This window comes from Symphalangus syndactylus, chromosome 4 (genome assembly GCF_028878055.3).
Source record: "Symphalangus syndactylus isolate Jambi chromosome 4, NHGRI_mSymSyn1-v2.1_pri, whole genome shotgun sequence".
Classification (NCBI taxonomy): domain Eukaryota; kingdom Metazoa; phylum Chordata; class Mammalia; order Primates; family Hylobatidae; genus Symphalangus; species Symphalangus syndactylus.
In genome coordinates, this window is record NC_072426.2 from 100,242,250 (window position 1) to 100,262,410 (window position 20,161).

A 20,161-nucleotide genomic window follows, 5' to 3' on the forward strand; every position below is an offset into this window, starting at 1 on the left:
AAGGTTCAGTCAACAACAGACTACATACATGAACTACTACAAGTAGTAGTTCCATAAGATTATAACACAGCTGAAAAATTCCTATCACTTAGTACTTACTAATACTAGACTTTTAATCATTATTTTAGAGTATACTCCATCTACTTATTGAAAAGAAGTTAACTATAAGAAGCCTAAGGTAGGACCTTCAGAAGGTATTCCAGAAGAAGGCATTGTTATAGGAGATGACAGCTCCATGTGTGTTATGCCCCTGAAGACCTTCCAGTGGGATGAGATGTGCAGGTGGAAGATAGTCATGTTGATTATCCTGAGCCTGTGTAGACTTAGGCTAATGTGTGTGTTTGTGTCTTTGTTTTTTTTAGTTTTGGAGGCAGGGTCTTGCTCTGTCACCCAGGTTGCAGTGCAGTGGTGGAATCATTGCTCACTGCAGCCTTGAACTCCTGGCCTCAAGCAATCCTCCTGCCTCAGTGTCCCAAGTAGCTGGGACTACAGGCTTTTGCCACCACACCACGCTAATTTTTAAGTTTTTTGAAGAGACATGGTCTCACCATGTTACCCCAGGCTGGTAACTCCTGGACTCAAGCAGTCCTCTTACCTCAGCCTCCCAAAGTGCTGGGATTACAGGCCAGAGCCACCACACCTGACCTGTGTCTTAGTTTTTTAACAAAAAAAGGTCAAAAAGTAAATAATTTATTTATTTTTGAGACAGAGTCTCACTCTGTCACCCAGGCTAGAGTGCAGCTGTGTGATCTCCACTCACTGCAAGCTCCTCCTCCCAGGTTCATGCCATTCTCCTGCCTCAGCCTCCCAAGTAGCTGGGGCTACAGGGGCCCGCCACCGTGCCCGGCTAATTTTTTGTATTTTTAGTAGAGATGGGGTTTCACCGTGTTAGCCAGCTGGTCTCGATCTCCTGACCTTGTGATCCACCCACCTCAGCCTCCCAAAGTGCTGGGATTACAGGCGTGAGCCACCTGTAAAAATATGGTATAAAAGATAAATAGTACACCTGTAGAAGGCCCGTAAAAAATAATTTTTTAAATAAAAAGCTTATAAGGACATACAGAAAATATTTTTGTATAGCTGTAAGAGTCAAAAAGTTAAGAAGTTTAGGCTGAGTGCATGGCTCACGCGTGTAGTCTCAGCACTTAGGGAGGCCGAGGCAGGTGGATCACTTGAGCCCAAGAATTCAAGACCAGCCTGAGCAACATGGTGAAACCCCATCTCTACAAAAAATACAAAAAGGCAGGAGGTTTGCTTGAGCCCAAGGAGATTGAGGCTGCAGTGAGCCATGATCATGCCACTGCACTCCAGCCTGGGTGACAGAACGAGACCCTGTCTCCAAGGGAAAAAAAAAATGTTTAGGAAGCAAAAACGTTACAGTAAGCTAAAGTAAATTTATTATTAAAAAGGTTTAAAATAAATTTAGTGTAGCCTAATTATATAGTGTTTGTTAAGTCTGCAGTAGTATACAGTAATGTCCTAGGCCTTCACAATTCACTCACTACTCATTCCTTCACTCACCCAGAGCAACTTCTAGGCCAGCAATTGCCATTCATTATGAGTGCCTTCTACAGGTGTACTATTTATCTTTTATACCGTATTTTTACTGTACTTTTTCTATGTTTAGATACACAAGTACTTACCATTGTGTTACAATTGCCTACAGTATTCGGCACAGTAACATGCCATACCTGTTTGTTGCCTAGGAGCAATAAGATATACTCTATATGACTTAGGTATGTGGTAGGCTATGTTATCTATGTTTGTGTAGATACACTATTTGCATTTCCATCATGTTTAGTGTTGTTGAGCATTTTTTCATATATCTGTTGGCCATTTGTATACTTTCTTTCAAGAAATGTCTATTTAGATCTTTTGCCCATTTTATTTTATTTTATTTTATTTATTTATTTATTTATTTTATTTTTTTGAGACGGAGTCTCGTTCTGTCACCTTTTTAGTAGAGATGGGGTTTCACTGTGGTCTCGATCTCCTGACCTCGTGATCCGCCCGCCTCGGCCTCCCAAAGTGCTGGGATTACAAGCGTGAGCCACCGCGCCCAGCCTTGCCCATTTTAAAATCAGATTATTTGTGGGGTTTTTTGTTTTTTGGATTTTTTTTTTTTTTTGGTGTTGAGTTTCTTATATACTCTGGACATTAACCCCTTGTCAGATGCATAGTTTGTAAATATTTTCTCCCATTCTATATACTGTCTCTTCAATCTATTGATTGTTTCCTTTGCTGTGCAGAAGCTTTTTAGTTTGATGTAATCCCACTTGTCTATTTTTGTTGTTGCCTGTGTTTTGAGGGTTATCCAAAAATTCCTTGCTCAGACCAATGTCAAAAGCATTTTTCCAATTTTTTTTCTAATAGTTTAATAGTTTCAGGTCTTATGCTTACATATTTTATCCCCTTTGAGGCTAGGTTTGTAAATGGTGAGAGATAGGGGTCTAGTTTTATTCTTCTGCATGTGGATAGTCAATTTTTGTGATACATCACACTAACAGAACAAAGGATAAAAACCATATGATAATCTCAGTAGACACAGAAAAAGCATTTGGTAATGGTCAACATCCCTTCATGACCAAACAAAACAAAACTCTCAACAAATTAGATATGGAAGGAACATACCTCAGTACAATAAAGACCATGTATGACAGACCCACAGCTAACATTCTGAATGAGGACACATTGAAAGCTTTTTCTCTAAAATATGGAACAAGACAAGGATAGCCACTTTCACTACTTCTAGTCAACGTAGTACTGGAAGTCCTAGCCACAGTAATTAGGCAAGAGAAAGAAACAAAGGGCATCTAAATTGGAAAGAAAGAAATCAAACTTCCTGTCTGCAGATAACATGAACTTATACACAGAAAACCCTAAAGATTCCACCAAAAAACTGCTAGAAGTAATAAATTCAGTAAAGTTGCAGGATACAAAAGCAACATGCAAAAATATGTAGCATTTCTATATGCCACTAGTGAACTATCTGAAAAAGAAAAAAGCAATCCCATTCACAATTGCTACAAAAAAAAAAAAAAAAAAAACCCCTAGGAAGTTTTAACCAAGTAGGCAAAAGATCTCTACAATGAAAACTACATAACATTGATGAAAGAAACTGAAGACACAAATAGTATCCTATGTTCATGGATTAGAATAATTAACATTGTTAAAATGTTCATACTTCCCAAAGTGCTCCACAGATTCAACACAATCTCTATCAATATTGCAATGACATTCTTCACAGAAATAGAAAACCCTCAAATTTATAGTTTTAGTTCTTACATTTGGTCCATTTTGAATTATTTTTTGTATATGGTGTGAGGTAAGGGTCCAACTTCATTCTTTGCATGTGGACATTGATTTTCCTTGTACCATTTGTTTAAAAGACTATATTACCCCCTCCCTCCCACATCCCAGTAGGTCATCTTGGCACTCTTGTTAAAAATCAATTGACCATAAATGTAAGAGTTTATTTCTGAACTCTCAATTCAATTGATTATTTTGATCTATATGGCTATCTTTATGCCTTTATTACTGTCTTCATTACTTGATTACTGCAGCTTTGTAGAAAGTTTTGAAATTGGGAAGTGTGAGTTTTCCAACTGTTCTTCTGTTTCAAGATTGTTTTGGCTACTCTGGGTCCCTTGCACTTCCATATGAATTTTAGGATCAGCTTGTTAATTTCTGAAAAAAAAAAAAAAAGTTGGGATTTTCATAGTGATTGCTTTCAATCTGTAGATCAATTTGAGGATGAGCAATACATTTGATTGTATTATTGAATGTCAGAAATATGTTGACTTTGGAAGTAACAAATTAGCTAATTAGAAACAAGTCTTTTGGAGTAATGAGAAAGGAATTTGTTGAGCTAGTGCATCATTTAGTGGAGGCCTTTGAAACTCAGACTAAGGCATTTGAATTTTATTAGAAAGACATTTTTATAGTTTTTTTCCCTGAAATTGGTTTGCATATGTAGATGATTTTATTATGATTCCAGTACTATTATATTTTCCATACCACTAAAGAGGGCTTTTTCCATACACAAGTGGATGTTTTAAATCAGTCAAAAAGTATTGAATGCCTTTCAAACAGAGTGGCCACTGCTAAGCACTGTAGGAGAATAAAAGAATTATAACACACACACACACAGGAGGCTGAGGTGGGAGGGTCACTTGAACCCGGGAGGCAGAGGTTGCAGTGAGCCAAGATCATGCCACTGAACTCCAGAGCAAGACTGTCTCAATAAAGAAAAAAAAAAAAAAAAGGCCGGGCGTGGTGGTTCATGCCTGTAATCCCAGCACTTTAGGAGGCTGAGGCGGGTGGATCACCTGAGGTTAGGAGTTCAAAACCAGCCTGGCCAACATGGCCCTGTCTCTACTAAACATACAAAAATTAGCCGGCTGTGGTGATGGCTGCTTGTAATAGCTACTCCAGTGGCTGAGGCACAAGAATCACTTGACCCCAGGAGGTGGAGGTTGCAGTGAACCCAGATTGTGCCACTGCACTCCAGCCTGGGCTACAGAGTGAGACTCCGTCTTAAAAAAAAAAAAAGAAAATTGTAACATACAGCCCTTGCTCTCAGGTACCCTACAGTTGAATGGAGATTAATTATGTTTAAGGAAGTGACATCTGTTATTTATCCTTGCTTGCCTAAGACCTTGAAGCAAAGTACTAAGTAGACCAAGATCATGAGCGATTTCTGGAAGAACAGCTCCCTATTAAAGACTTGACCTAACCCAGCTTATAATGTAGAAAAAGTCTGTCATTTGCAAGTGGGATAGCTGTCTCAGTGCAAATTCACCCAAAACTCTCACTTGGGAAAAAAATCCAGAGAGAAATCCTTACTCAGTAGTGCCACAGTAGTTTTATTTTGAGAACCTTTATTACCTGTAACACTGCAACTTTCAAAAAATGTTTCTCTTAATATTTATAATGTTTCTTTATTCATGTAAATAAAAATTTTAAAATTTGACTCTGGTAACTCTATTTCCTAAGCAAAGGGCTTCCCAGGGAGAGTGTTTATGCGTGTGTGTATATTTTAATAATTTGTTTTGAAATGATCTGAAATGTATAGAAAAGTTGCCCAAATCGTGTAAGGAAGTCTCATGTCCCCTGCACTCAGGTTCCCAAATAGTTAACACTTTATTGCACTTTTTCCATTGCTCACTGTGTGTGTATGTGTGCAGGTGTGCATGCATGTGCATATGTGTGTGTACATGTGTATGTATCCCTTGTTAGTCTTTTTCTGGACCTTTTGAGAGTCAAGAGAGCAAATTGAAGAGATAGTGTCTCATCACTCCTAAACACACCAGTGTTTATTTTACCCTAAACAGGGACACTCTCCTACCTAACAACAAACAGACTTCCACATCAGGAAATCAATATTGGAAGGCCGGGCGCGGTGGCTCACGCCTGTAATCCTAGCACTTTGGGAGGCCGAGGCGGGTGGATCACGAGGTCAGGAGGTCGAGACCACGGTGAAACCCCGTCTCTACTAAAAATACAAAAAATTAGCCGGGCGCGGTGGCGGGCGCCTGTAGTCCCAGCTACTCCGGAGGCTGAGACAGGAGAATGGCGTGAACCCGGGAGGCGGAGCTTGCAGTGAGCCAAGATCGCGCCACTGCACTCCAGCCTGGGCGACAGAGCGAGATTCCGTCTCAAAAAAAAAAAAAAAAAAAGGAAATCAATATTGGTACAACACTACCATCCAATTCAGATAAGATCGGGCATGTTCGGGGTGGTATGCGATTCACAGAGCTAATTCACATTTTGCTCACTGTCCTAACAATGTTGCTTTCCTTTCTGGTCCACAATGCTATACAGAGATACATATTGAATTTAGTTGTCATATAACCTCAGTCAGAGACAGTTCCCAGTCTTTCCTGTCCTTGGATGGTCCACCACCTGAGTTCCTTTCATGGTAGAAAAACCAAAAAGGATGTTTTGTGTTTTGTTTTGTTTTTTTTAGTGTGTTTCACCAGGAGGCTCACAATGTAGACTCCTCCCAACACTGGTGATGTTAACCACGATCACCTGAGCATGTTGGTTGCGTCCATTCACTGTTCTCCCCTCTGTAATCAAGTAGTATTCCATGGGAGAAGCATTCCAAAATCACGCCAGTATTCTATGCCTCATAGAACATCTACCCACCAGCCTTAGCGTCCATTGAAGACTCCTGCCTGAGTCATCATCCTCAGTAGTTGTCAAATGGTAGTTCTCTATTTCCATCCTTCTCGCTACACTTCTGGGTTGGCATCCTACTTTGAAAGAGTTTTTTCTCTGTATCAACACGGACTTGCATATTCCTATTTTATTCAATGGGTTGTAATCCGTTATCGTCGTTGTCTACTTCATGCTCAGATTGTCCCTCATTTGGCCCATGGCAGTCCCTTCAAGCTGGCTCTTAACACTGCAACAATTTAAAGTATATATACTGCTAAAATTCATCCGTGTTGTGTATATGGCTGCAGTTCATTAACTTTGACTGCTTGTAATATGCCATTTTGTGAATATGCCACAGTTTATTGGTCCACTCATCCACTATTCCTTCCACGGGCACTTGGGTTGTTTCCAAGTTATTGCTATTGTGTTTTGCTATTCTAGCTCTTTAATGTTAAATTTTGAGTATTAAAAATTTGCATTAACATCATAAACTTCAGGTCTGTTTATTGTACAAATATTGAGCACCTAGCAGCAGGGTCATTTTGCACTCTCATCAACAGTGCGCGATAGGCTCATTTAAAAAATATTGCATATTTCACGGAGAAATATTTAAATGATGTTTTCAAATCAGTTTAATAAAGGCCTTTTTCTTTAAACTTCCTTTTGCTTTTTTCCCTCCTATTATGGAGAAATATTGAAAAAAAAGAGTCAAGAAAGCAAAATGTAAAGGTGGAAGCCTGCGCACTTAAACCCAACTCTTGCCAAGGTAAAGCATCCGCGGAAACAGCAGGCACTCGAAGTGAGGCTGCAGCCGGCGCTAGGGCGCAGGCGCAGAAGCTCAGCGTCTCGCTCCCTGCGCCCGTCCCCAGAGGGTTATCGCGAGTCTTGGAATAAACTTGCTGGTGCGATTGCCAAAAGTAAGTTCTCGCGAGAGGTAGTTGGTTGCTATAGTTGTCAAAAACATAACTGAGGCTGCTGCAGGTAAGACGGTGATCCCTCCTGAAGAAACCCTGTCTTCCCGGCCTGCCCACCCCAGCCCTGCGGCCACACCACAGCCGTCACCCCGATCTTCTGCTCCCTTAGCTAAGGCCAGGCTGAAAACCCCGTTATTTAGACCGAAAAGCCGCTGGCCCGGCCAGGCGCGGACTCTGCCGCCAGCCCCAGCCCGGCGACCTCCACAGGAGCGCGGACGTAGACCTTCCTTTACCGCTTCTCGTCGCAGGCTTCCTCATTCCGCGCGGACTGCGCTTGTCCCCAGACGAGACCCAGTCACATTGCCTCCTTCGTCTAACCTTTTTCTCACTGGACCCTCCCCTTGCAGCTTCTTCCGAGCAGGTGACAAGAAATGCGTGCCTTGCCGGGGACAATAAGAGTCCCCACTCTACCTGACATGACCATAACTTTAGTCCTATATCTTGCATTCATAGTTCAAACACGACGCGAACGCCTCTTGTGTACAAGACATGGTGGCAGGCACTCGGGGCCTGTAAATATGCGTGAGGCAGGTTACATGCCTTCAAGGGTGTAATTGAGCTCTCAGGACAAACGCTGCATATTAATAATACCATTTGTGCAGTGCTTCATAGCTTAAACAGCTTTAATATCTTAGGGGATATTCACAATAAATGCGAAACAGGTTGGAAGTTATCCATTTTACAGAAGGTGAAACTGAGGCTTAGAGAAGTTAGGCATTTGCCCAGAGGCACATAGTTGTTAAGCAGGAAAGGTCTTTTGAATATCCAGTCTTCATAAACAAGGCAGCTTGTGGTAATGCCACAAAAGACGTTTAAAGTGCTAAATGAATTCAGAGGAAAGGCAAGTTTTTCCGACCGGGAAGCTTCATGGACTAGGAAGCATTTGAGCTGGATTTTAAAGGATGAGTAGGATTTGCTGTAGAGACGGAGTGAGGAGAAAGGGAGAGATAATTCCAGGGGGAAGGAAAAATGCAAAGGTTCAAATGTGACTAAATGCAGGTAATCTTTGAAAAATACTAAGCAAGAGCATAAGCTAGAAGAGGGGAGTTGACTGGCACTCCAAGATCCTAGAAAACTCTGTAGTACTACATTTAACTACAGTTAAACTGTACTGTTATAGTTTATTTTGTAGGTGAGAGGTAACAAGACAGTGATATGATCAGATCTGTACTTTAATAAGGTATTTATCTGCTTGTCTCTTCTCATTTTCTCCCTATTTCTTCTTACTCCACCACTGCAAGCTACTTGCTACTTGCTATGTGTGTTGTTTTGCCTCTGAACGTTTTAAAATCTGTTCCCTTTCTTGGAATATCCTTCCCTTTACTCTATTAAGACATAGTTCCAGGGTACTTCCTTCAAGATTTTCCTGGCATGCACGTGTATCTCAAATCCAGCTAGGTCCCAGCTTCGTTCAGCACTTCCTTGCTGTATGACTGCTGGTAAGATAACAAACTTCTCTGAAGCTGTTTTTTTCAATCAAATAGAGATTTAAGAATCACTGAGAAGGGAGGCTACATTTAAGATAATAAATGTGAAGCACACTTGATACACTGTCTATAATCAGTTAATTTCCTTGCTTCTCTCATTCTTTATATTTGTAAAAGAAAAAATAAATTTCCACCCCCCTTTTCCTCCCTGTGTGTTTCACTCCTCCCTTCTTTCCTCTGTCAGAGCACCTATCTCACAGATTATGACTCCTGGTCTAGTTACACGTCTCTCGTCCTCACTAGATTTTAAATTTCTTGAGGTTAGAGAGTTCACATCTTATCTCTTGTATCCTCAGCACCCACCACAGTGCCAAGCTTAACAAGTTTTTTCAATGAGCAATTCTGACAAAAGCGGGATGAATTAGAGTGAGAAACTGGAGTCAGAGACACCAGTTAGGAGGCTTTTGTTAGTCTAGCAGAAGGGTAGTGAAGGGCTAATGCCATATTATTGAAAAGGAAAGAAGACTGATACAAAAGGGCATTTCAAATGTACATTTGACAAAGGAGTTGTCAGTGCCACTAAAGCCCTTAAAGAGCCCAGAAATATGTTGTTGAACAAATGATTTGAGACTTTTAGGTGACTGGAAAAATGCTGGAGTAGCTGAGAAGAGGCAGGATAATTAGAAAGTCTGAAGGCTGTAAGATGTTGTTTTCTCTTTTGTATCACCAAATACACTTAGCATAGTATGTCCTCAGTAAATGTTTGAATTGAGTTAGAAAATAAGGCTTTTTCAACAGGCACAGTGGCTCATGCCTTTTAATCCCAGCATTTTGGGAGGCTGAGGTGGGCGGATTGCTTGAGCCTAGCTGTCGAGACCAGCCTAGACAGCATGGTGAAACCCTGTCTCTACAAAAAATACAAAAATTAGCTGGGCGTGGTGGCGCATGCCTATAGTCCCAGCTACTCAGGAGGCTGAGGTGGGACAATCACTTGAGCCTGGGAGGTTGAAGCTGCCGTGAGCTGTGATCATACCACTGCACTCCAGCCTGGGTGACAGAGTGAGAGCCTGAAAAAAAAAAAAAAAAAAGGAAGGAGAGATAAAAGTCCTTTTCCAAAAAACAAATATCCAATTTATTTTCGAAATTGTTTTGTGCCCTTAGCATTTTAAAATTGACAGTATATCTGACTAAATAAGAAATATATTAAGACCTTTTCCAGTGGACTACCATTTTGTGTGGCTGCTTCTTTCCTGCTCTCAAAATATATTTTTGTAAAACTGAGTGAAGGGAGCCTTGCAGATTTAAAACAACGGTTACCAGAGAACACTGAGAACGGTGTATGGCAGCAGTCCCCAACCCTTTTGGCACCAGGGACCAGTTTCATGGAAGACAACTTTTCCACAGACTGGGGGCAGCGGGGATGATTCAACCACATTACATTTATTGTGCACTTTATTTCTATTATTATTACATGGTAATATATAATGAAATTTTTTTATTTTTTTGAGACGGAGTAACTCTGTCGCCCAGGCTGGAGTTCAGTGGTGTGATCTCAGCTCACTGCAACCTCTGCCTCCCGGGTTCAAGCGATTCTCTTGCCTGAGCCTCCCAAGTAGCTGGGACTACAGGCATGTGCCACCACACCCGGCTAATTTTTGAATTTTTTAGTAGAGATGGGGTTTCACCATATTGGACAGGCTGATCTCGAACTCCTGACTTGGTGATCTGCCCACCTCGCCTCCCAAGGTGCTGGGATTACAGGCGTGAGCCACCGGTGCCCAGCCTATATAATGAAATATTATACAACTCACCATAATGTAGAATCAGTGGGAGCCCTGAGCTTGTTTTCCTGCAGCTAGACAGTCCTATCTGGGGGTGATGGGAGACAGTGACAAATCAGGCATTTGATTCTTATAAGGAGCGCACAACCTAGATCCTTTGCATGCATCAATTACAATAGGGTTTGCACTCCTGTGAAAATCTAATGCCGCCACTGATCTGATGGGAGACAGAGCTCAGGTGGTAGTGCAGGTGATGCGGAGTGGCTGTAAATAGAGATGAAGCTTTGCTTGCTCGCCTGCTGCTTACCTCCTGCTGTACAGCCCAGTTCCTGACAGGCCACGGGCTGGTACTGGTTCATGGCTTGGGCTGGGGAACCCTGATGTAGGGTATGAGAGGTCAAGGTGTTTCTACTTTGTCTTGTGATACTTTGTGTTTAATGGGTTAGTTACCTGTATAAACATCTTTTAGCACTAACCGGTGAAATCATCCTTGTGACCACCTCCCTAAAGCACTGCCTGTCCAGCAGCAAAGGTTGGATGTGGGGAATAAAACAGTGCTGGACTATGGCATTTCCTTAGGTTTTCCCTGGTATTGGTTATGATGGAATATGGGTACTTGTGCAGCTGTGGTACATGAGGGGACAGGTTGATTCATTCTGTTTACAGAGACCAAAGAAAACCAGAGGGACTTTTCCCAGTTGGTGATATGGAGCAAGTGCCATCAATAGGCAGACTCGTGCAGATCACTGTGACAGAGGGATATGATTTGGTAAAGTTACTTTTGGAAATTTACAAAAATCCTTAGTTTGGGAGTACCTGCAGGAGGAATGGAATTTTGCTTCATTCTCTACCTCCAAACCTCCTGGCTTTATGTAGCAGTGGCATTCCGCCTCAGGGTTCCTTATTGTTAGTCTATAATCTCCAAGTCATATTACTGTGTGTCTCAAATACCCGGCAATTTGAATACTAAATTTAACAGGATGAAAGAAATAGTGGTTTTAGTTTCTCTAGACAGCAGTTCACATATAATTTTTTTCCCTCTCTCCTGAGAAGGATCTGAATTCTTCCAGAGTTTCCCTTGTGATTAATTCTATTTGATTAATTAAAAAAACAACAACAATGTGATGTACTAAAAATTAGGAGTATAATGAAATGGGAAAATATTCAGTATATTAACTTTAAAAAGATCATTCCAAAGAGGATGTAATTAATGAGCTCCACTTTGTTTTAAAATGCCTATATAAAAATGTATCTATGTGTGCATGTATGGGTACACACACATACATCCATATATTCACAGCAAAACACTAGAAAATATATTCTAAAATGTTAATAATGCTTACATGTTACAGTAAGATTGCAGGTAATTAATTTTCTTACTTTTAAAAATCTTCCTCAGTAGCTTGCAGTGAGCCGAGATCACGCCACTGCACTCCAGCCTGGGCGACAGAGCGAGACTCCGTCGCAAAAAAAACAAAAACAAAAACAAAAACAAACAAAAAAACAGAAAAAGAAATGTTGCTCAGTATACTTTTATTATTAGGTGAAACACAATAAATGTTACTTTCAAGACTCCAACATAACAGCACTTAAATGGAATGTTGCATGTAAGTAAAACTAGATTTGTTTAATGATTTTTCTACCTATTCCTTTTGTATTTGTGATGTTGCTTGTTAGGAAAAAATGAAAAATGCTATTTAGCCCAAATCAAAATGGGTTGCCAGATGTGTAGGAAAATTCTGTATTTGAATATAATTGTAAAGTGGTGTGTTTCTGCCAACAGAAAGGTTTTAAAGGAGATACTCCAGTTACCTTTATTCGGGTAGAATTCAATCAAGTGGTTCTGGGAGACTCTGCAAAAATTACTGTTTCTCCAGAAGGAAGTGCAAAATACAACTTCACTAGCAGTTTTGAGTTTAATCCTGAAGGAGGAATCAGTTTAGATGACCTCGCTCACAAACCTGTGTTCTGTAAGTCCATGTGGTTCTAAAAATCAATGTCCTGATTGCCTTCTTCCCTATCATGTTGGATGGGAAAAGCAGAACCAAAACATTCTTTTAAACATGTAACTAAAATCATGAGAAAGAAAGGGCAGTTCCTTTGTTCCCAGAAGCAAGGCAGGAACTGAAACCTGGAAACCTTTTTTTTTTTTTTTGAGACGGAGTCTCGCTCTGTCACCCAGGCTGGAGTGCAGTGGCGCAATCTCTGCTCACTGCAAGCTCCGCCTCCCGGGTTCACGCCATTCTCCTTCCTCAGCCTCTCCGAGTAGCTGGGACTACAGGCGCCCGCCACCACGCCCGGCTAATTTTTTGTATTTTTTAGTAGAGACGGGGTTTCACTGTGGTCTCGATCTCCTGACCTCATGATCCGCCCGCCTCGGCCTCCCAAAGTGCTGGGATTACAAGCGTGAGCCACCGCGCCCGGCCAGGAAACCTGGAAATCTTGAATAGCTGCCATTGGTGGGTATGTGTTAGTGGAAGTGTACAGGGAGAAGGCAGTACTCCAAAACCGAGGGGCTTGGGTTTTAATGCTCTCACAAAGACAGAAAACCTTTGGCTGCTGTTGATGGGGGAATAGAGACTGAGATCTCCCCATCACAAGTTAAGACTCTCAGAAAGTATGGACCAGGAAAATAAAATCTGCTTATCAGCATCTCTGTCTAGATCTTGGGTAGAGAAAAAAGTCTTCCCTAGGAATAATCATAGGCTTGTACTAGCCATTAAAGAATATATATATTTTTAAAACACAGCAGGAGCATTTTTATGATAGCAATTGGCCACATTCTAAGCGATAAAGCAAGTCCTACCATAGATCAAAGGATCAATAGCATACAGACCATCTTTTCTGCCAAAATGTAACAACAAGATTATAAATCAATAACAAAAAGCCAAAAAACTATTTGGAAATTTAAAAACATACTTATGAATCATTCATGGGACAAATAAAAAAGTCATAATAAAAATTGCAAAGCATTTGGAAGAGATCAACAGTAAAACACCAAATATCAGAATTTGTGGGATATAAAGTTGTACTTAGAGGTTATTTATAATCTTAAGCGCATTAATTAGAAATAAAAAGGATTAAAAGCAGAACTTTTGAGAAGATGGAATAGATGTGCTTTTCTCTATTCCTCCCACTGAGTACAACTACAAACCCTGGACATTATATATAAAACAAACATAAGAGACTCTGAAAGGTGGAGAGAAGGAAACTTGGGACCTGGGGAATGACACAGTGGTGAGTTCCTTGGGTTTTCTTTTTGCCTTATATATCCCATACTTCTTGCTGAAGAAGGTGGCAACCTGGAGACACCAATGGGCACAGACCAAAAAAAGAAAAAAGAAAGAAAGCCTGATAAAAGTCTGCTCTGTTTAGCCAAAAGACTATGAAAGTGGCAGCCTAATAAGACAGAAAAGTTTTAGACAGTATTTCCCGTACTCTAGCCAAACACTGTAGGAAAAAAAAGCTGTAGCCCCCACCCTCAATCAAGCTGAGTGGAGAGCCTAGACTTCCACTCTCATAAAGCTCAAAAATGAGGTTCTCCATTACCCTAGTGATGTCAGAGAAGACCAAGTAGGGAACCAGGACTTTTATCCCCTCTAGTAATGAGTCCCCTTCCCACCCCTCATAATGTTAGTGGAGACCACATGGATCTTGGACTTCTATTCCCACACTGTCAGTAACAAGGTGTCCCTTCACTTCCCACTGGAGTGGTGTCAGAGGAGGCCTAGTTTAGAGTCAGAACTTCCACCATCACCCAAGGGTAATGAGTCCACACCCACTGTGATACCAGTGGAAATCAAGTAAGGAATCAGGACTCCAATTCTCCTGCTCAGCAGTATTGAGGAGCTGCCCCCATTAGGTGTCAGAGGAGGCTGAGTAGGGAACCTAGACTTCCACCCCAACTTGTCAGTAATGAGGCAGCATCTCCTTCCTTCCCCTGTTGGGGTGGTGTTGGAAAAAGCCCCCTGAAAACAGGTGTAAGTAAGATCCAGAGATTCATAACAATAGGAAAAGTCCAGGTTTCAACTTAAAACCCTAAGTCATGCCAAGAACTGGAAGATCTTAAATTGAATTAAAAAACATAATGGGCCGGGCACAGTGGCTCAAGCCTGTAATCCCAGCACTTTGGGAGGCCAAGGTGGGTGGATCACAAGGTCAGGAGTTCAAGACCAGCCTGGTCAACATGGTGAAACCCCATCTCTACTAAAAATACAAAAATTAGCCAGCCGTGATGGAGTGTGCCTGTAGTCCCAGCTACTCAGGAGACTGAGGCAGGAGAATCACTTAACCTGACAGGTGGAGGTTACAGTGAGCCGAGATCACACCACTGCACTCCAGCCTGAGTGACAGAGTGAGACTCTCTCAAAAAACAAAAACAAAAAACAATGACTGGGTGCAGTGGCTCATGCCTGTAATCCCAACACTTTGGGGCCGGGTGCAGTGGCTCATGCCTATAATCCCAGCACTTTGGGAGGCCGAGGCGGGCGGATCACGAGGTCAGGAGATCGAGACCATCCTGGCTAACACAGTGAAACCCCATCTCAAGTAAAAATACAAAAAATTAGCCGGGCGAGGTGGCGGGCACCTGTAGTCCCAGCTACTCGGGAGGCTGAGGCAGGAGAATGGCGAGAACCCAGGAGGCAGAGCTTGCAATGAGCCGAGACTGCGCCACTGCACTCCAGCCTGGGTGACAAAGCAAGACTCCGTCTAAAAAATATATATATATATATACACACACAAAAAAATTAGCTGGGTATAGTGGTGAGCACTTGGAGCACTAGCTACTTCAGAGGCTGAGGTGGGAGGATCACTTGAGCCCTTGAGGCAGGGTTTGCAGTGAGCTGAGATCACACCACTGCCTTCTAGCCCAGGTGACAGAGTGAGACCTGGTCTTGAAAAACAAACAAACAAACCACCAAAATAAATACCAGCTGGATAAAATGTGTGTAAAAAATTAAATCATGTAAGTACCATAAGAAATCATGGAATTAAAATAATCAGAGAGAGGAAGCCTTTATAAGTATTTCACAACTGTAGAAACCACAGAAAAAAAAATATATATATATATTCATTAGCAACTGTAAAAGACAAACCACAAACTGGAATACAATTTCCAATTCATTTCTAGACAGAAGGCAAATTTACCTTTAAAGAGCTCTTGCGGGCTGGGCGCAGTGGCTCACGCCTGTAATCCCAGCACTTTGGGAGGCCGAGGTGGGCAGATCACGAGGTCAGGAGATCGAGACCATCCGGCTTACACGGTGAAACTCCGTCTCTACTAAAAATACAAAAATTAGCCGGGTGTGGTGGCGGGCGCCTGTAGTCCCTGCCACTTGGGAAGCTGAAGCAGGAGAATGGCGTGAACCCAGGAGGCGGAGCTTGCAGTGAGCCGAGATCGCGCCACTGCACTCTGGCCTGGGCCAAAGAGCAAGACTCCGTCTCACAAAAAAAAAAAAAAGAGCTCTTGCATATTAATAAGAGCAAGAATCTAATGGAAAAGTATACAAAACATATGAAAGGAATATGAAGAGTTCATGGAAAAGAAACTATAAGTGTTCCTTAAGTATATGGAAAAAATTTCAACCTCATTCTAATACAAAAAATAAAATTATGTTTAGATGCTATTTTCATCTGTCAGGTTACAAAGGTCACAGAGTTTGATAACATACAACATAGATAAATATGTTATCAAACTCTATTATCCTTGCTGAAAACGCTGAAGCTGAACCCAAGTAGGAAACACAGGAATTGAGAAACAAATGCTATGAGGAATAAAACAAGAGACAAATCTAGAAGGTGTGACATTCTATATAACTATTGACCTGGTGTCTTCAACAAAAGAGAGAAATGTTTGAGAGAAGTATGTGGAAAGGGGGGACTGTTCTAAATGAAAAGAAAGATGACAACCAAATGCAATATGTGGTCTTTGAGTGGATTCTGGTTTGAACAGACCAGCTACAAAATAAATTTGGGGATAATTGGGAAATGTCAAATATAAACTGGACACTAGATGAATTAAGGAATTATTTAATGCTATTATCACACACTTGCTAGATGTGGTAAGGTGATTGTGGTTTTCTAGGAAAATGTCTTACTTGGGATTTGTATACTTTGGTATTTAGGAGTAAAATGTCATGATGTCTGTAATTTATTTGAAAAGTACTTCAGCAAACAAAGCAAATATGATAAAAGTATTTGAGCAAACAAAGCTACATATGATGAAGCAAAAAAATTGTTAAATTTAGATTATGGTTATATGGATAGTTGTTACACTATTCTACTTCGTGTATTTGAAATTTTGAAATTGTTATAATAAGTGTTAAGCACACAGAGTAATGCTGCAGTGAAAAACCTTGTACATACTCTGCATGCTACAGGATTACTCCAAAATGTGTCAAGCCTTATGGTAGGCAATATAGGGGGATCTAGAATAGTGTTTTTCTTTTCTTTTTTCTTTTTCTTTTTTTTTTTTGAGACGGAGTCTCGCTCTGTCGCCCAGGCTGGAGTGCGGTGGCGCAGTCTCAGCTCACTGCAAGCTCCGCCTCCCGGGTTCACACCATTCTCCTGTCTTAGTCTCCTGAGTAGCTGGGACTACAGGTGCCCGCCACCACGCCTGGCTAATTTTGTTTTTGTATTTTTAGTAGAGACGGGGTTTCATCGTGTTAGCCAGGATGGTCTCGATCTCTTGACCTCGTGATCGCTCGCCTCAGCCTCCCAAAGTGCTGGGATTACAGGCATAAGCCACCTCGCCCACCCTAGAGCAGTGTTTTTCAAACTTCAGATTGTGACTTTTTAGCCATTCCTAAGATCAATTGATGAGCATTATGACCAGTAATTTCTTCTATATGAAATAGAACAGAAAATACCTAAGGATTTTGACCTAGTAGAGATTAATATTATATGATTTCGGGGGACCTGCCCCAAAAATCACGTAGGTTCTTTTCTATTTTACTAAGCGTCGGCTGGCTTGAGAAATAAAGGGACAGAGTACAAAAGAGAGAAATTTTAAAGCTGGGTGTCCAGGGGAGACATCACATGTTGGTAGGATCCGTGATGCCCCACAAGCCACAAAAACCAGCAAGTTTTTATTAGGGAGTTTCAAAAGGGGAGGGAGTATATGAATAGGTGTGGGTGACAGACATCAAGTACTTAACAGGGTAATAGAATATCACAAGGCCAGTGGAGGCAGGGCAAGATCACAGGACCACAGGACCGAGTTGAAATTAAAATTGCTAATGAAGTTTCGGGCACCATTGTCATTGATAACATCTTATCAGGAGACAGGGTTTTGAGATCAACTGGTCTGACCAAAATTTATTAGGCGGGAATTTCCTCTTCCTAATAAGCCTGGGAGCCTATGGGAGACTGGAGTCTATCTCACTTCTGCAATCTCGACCATAAGAGACAGGTACGCCCCGGCGGGGCCAGTTCAGAGACCTACCCCTAGGTGCGCATTCTCTTTCTCAGGGACGTTCCATGCTGAGAAAAAGAATTCAGCGACATTTCTCCCATTTGCTTTTGAAAGAAGAGAAATATGGCTCTGTTCTGCCCGGCTCACTGGCGGTCAGAGTTTAAGGTTATCTCTCTCATTCCCTGAACAATTGCTGTTATCCTGTTCTTTTTTCAGAGTGCCCACATTTCATATTGCTCAAACACACATGGTGTACAATTTGTATAGTTAATGCAATTATTACAGGGTCCTGAGACGATATACATCCTCCTCAACTGACAGGATTAAGAGATTAAAGCAAAGACAGGCATAGGAAATCACAAGGGTATTGATTGGGGAAGTGATAAGTGTCCATGAAATCTTCACAACTTATGTTTAGAGATTGCAGTAAAGACAGGCATAAGAAATTACAAAAGTATTAATTTGGGGAACTAATAAATGTCCATAAAATCTTCACAATCCACGTTCTTCTGCCATGGCTTCAGCCGGTCCCTCTGTTTGGGGTCCCTGACTTCCTGCAACAATATGAAGCTTTGTTATATAATCATATGTATCAGTTACTTTTTTTTTTTTTTTTTTTTTTTGAGACGGAATTTCGCTCTTGTTGCTCAGGCTGGATGCAATGGCTTGATCTCGGCTCACCACAACCTCTGCCTCCCGGGTTCAAGCGATTCTCCTGCCTCGGTCTCCCGAGTAGCTGGGATTACAGGCATGGGCCACTATGCCTGGCTAATTTTGTATTTTTAGTAGAGGTGGGGTTTCTCCGTGTTTGTCAGGGTGGTCTCAAAGTACTGGGGTTACAGGCGTGAGCCACCACGCCCAGCCTCAGTTACTTTTATACACATGCATGTACATGATTATGATCTAAAACCCATTTCTTATTATAACTTGCAGGCAAAAAGTTCAAAAGTCACTGAAGTGGTCCAATATTTTCCACCAGAAGTCAGTGATGTTGGTGCCTTCTTTACTTTCAAGTTTATTTTTTTTAACTTACATATCTTTGACAATGCTTTGTTTGTTGCACCTTGGTTATTGGATGGATGTGTTTTAAATGTCTCATTTTCTTTGTTTTGATTTTTCTAGTAACTGTGACTGAAGTTTTACCAAAGGAAAAGAAACAGAAAGAAGAGAAGACCTTAATTCTTGGTCAGGCTGTGGTGGACCTTCTTCCCTTACTGGAAGGTCAGATGTGTGCTTTGCCCAAAAGCAGAAATGGCAAAGCTCATGAAACTTAGCCCCAGAGAGATATAGAAATTAGCCTCAATGAATTTGAGGGATTTGAGGGGAAAAGTGGGCACATTTATCTCTGCCTGCAGTCATCCCAACTTAACCCTTTCTTCTTTGGCTCAACTTGGGCTTCTTTTTGCAGGACAGAGTTCATTTCAAACAACAGTTCCATTGCACCCTGTGCAAGGCTCACCCTTAGAAACTCCTAGATCAAGTGCTAAGGTAATCAGAGTTTTAGCTCTCAACATTTCAGCCTGCCATTCAATGTAACAATTCTGTCTGCTATTAAGGTTCAATTCAGTTGAGTGTAATGCATTGGGCATTTTCTTTTCACAGCACACTTAGTGTTAGATTCTGGGAAACAAAGATAATAAGGCAGAGTCCTACTTTGAAAAGCCCACAGTCTACATACATATCATAGACTATAACCCAGTGTGATTAAATGGTGGAGTGAGGCACATGGGCATAGAGCAGGTATCAGTTACTTTGTCCACAGGTAGAGGCAAGGAAGGCTTAACCATGGAAATAACTCTTGAGCTATGTCCTGATGGATCAAGTAGTATATGAAAGCACCTCATATACTTTAGGGCATGGTAGCATGCCTCTCACTGAAAATTTCTAATCCAACAGTTTTAGCCCAGACCCCTTTCTGAAATTCTAGAATATCAGACTTTATTTATTTTTTTATTTTTTATTTTTTTTATTTTTATTTTTATTTTTTGAGACGGAGTCTCACTCTGTCGCCCAGGCTGGAGTGCAGTGGCGCAGTCTCGGCTTTATAAGCACCTACTGTATACCTCTATAATGTTATCCCATAGGCACCTAAAACTCAACATTCCAAAACTGAACTCAGTATCTTCCCTGAAACCTACTCTTCCTTTTATCTTAGTTTTTTGACTAGTGGCATTACCCATCCATGAAATCATGGAACATAGAACCTATGACTGTTCCTTCAGACCCTAACTACAACCAGTCCTCAAATCTGCCTTTCACCAAATCCTGCCTTTTCCATCTTCTAAGTGTCTTTAGGTTTTCTTTTTGGCTTCATTCCTACTCTTTATTGCCTTATTACCTCTCACTTGCATAGTTACAAATAGCCTTGTACCTACCTTTACCTCCCTCCAATTCAACCTTCCG

The 20,161-nt window shown here is 41.3% G+C and overlaps 1 protein-coding gene across 2 annotated transcripts in view; it reads left to right on the forward strand.

The window, feature by feature from the left end:
• The first annotated feature begins 7,149 nt into the window (after positions 1-7,149).
• CFAP70 (cilia and flagella associated protein 70) overlaps positions 7,150-20,161 on the forward strand; it is a 68,964-nt gene continuing 55,952 nt past the window's right edge. For both annotated transcript variants that reach the window (XM_063637527.1, XM_063637528.1), the window contains exons 1-6: positions 7,150-7,497; positions 8,257-8,316; positions 11,011-11,113; positions 12,128-12,314; positions 18,881-18,979; positions 19,167-19,246. In XM_063637527.1, coding sequence (XP_063493597.1) covers positions 11,051-11,113; positions 12,128-12,314; positions 18,881-18,979; positions 19,167-19,246 — 429 coding nt within the window. In that variant the 5' untranslated portion in view covers positions 7,150-7,497; positions 8,257-8,316; positions 11,011-11,050. The remainder of the gene's footprint in view (positions 7,498-8,256; positions 8,317-11,010; positions 11,114-12,127; positions 12,315-18,880; positions 18,980-19,166; positions 19,247-20,161) is intronic.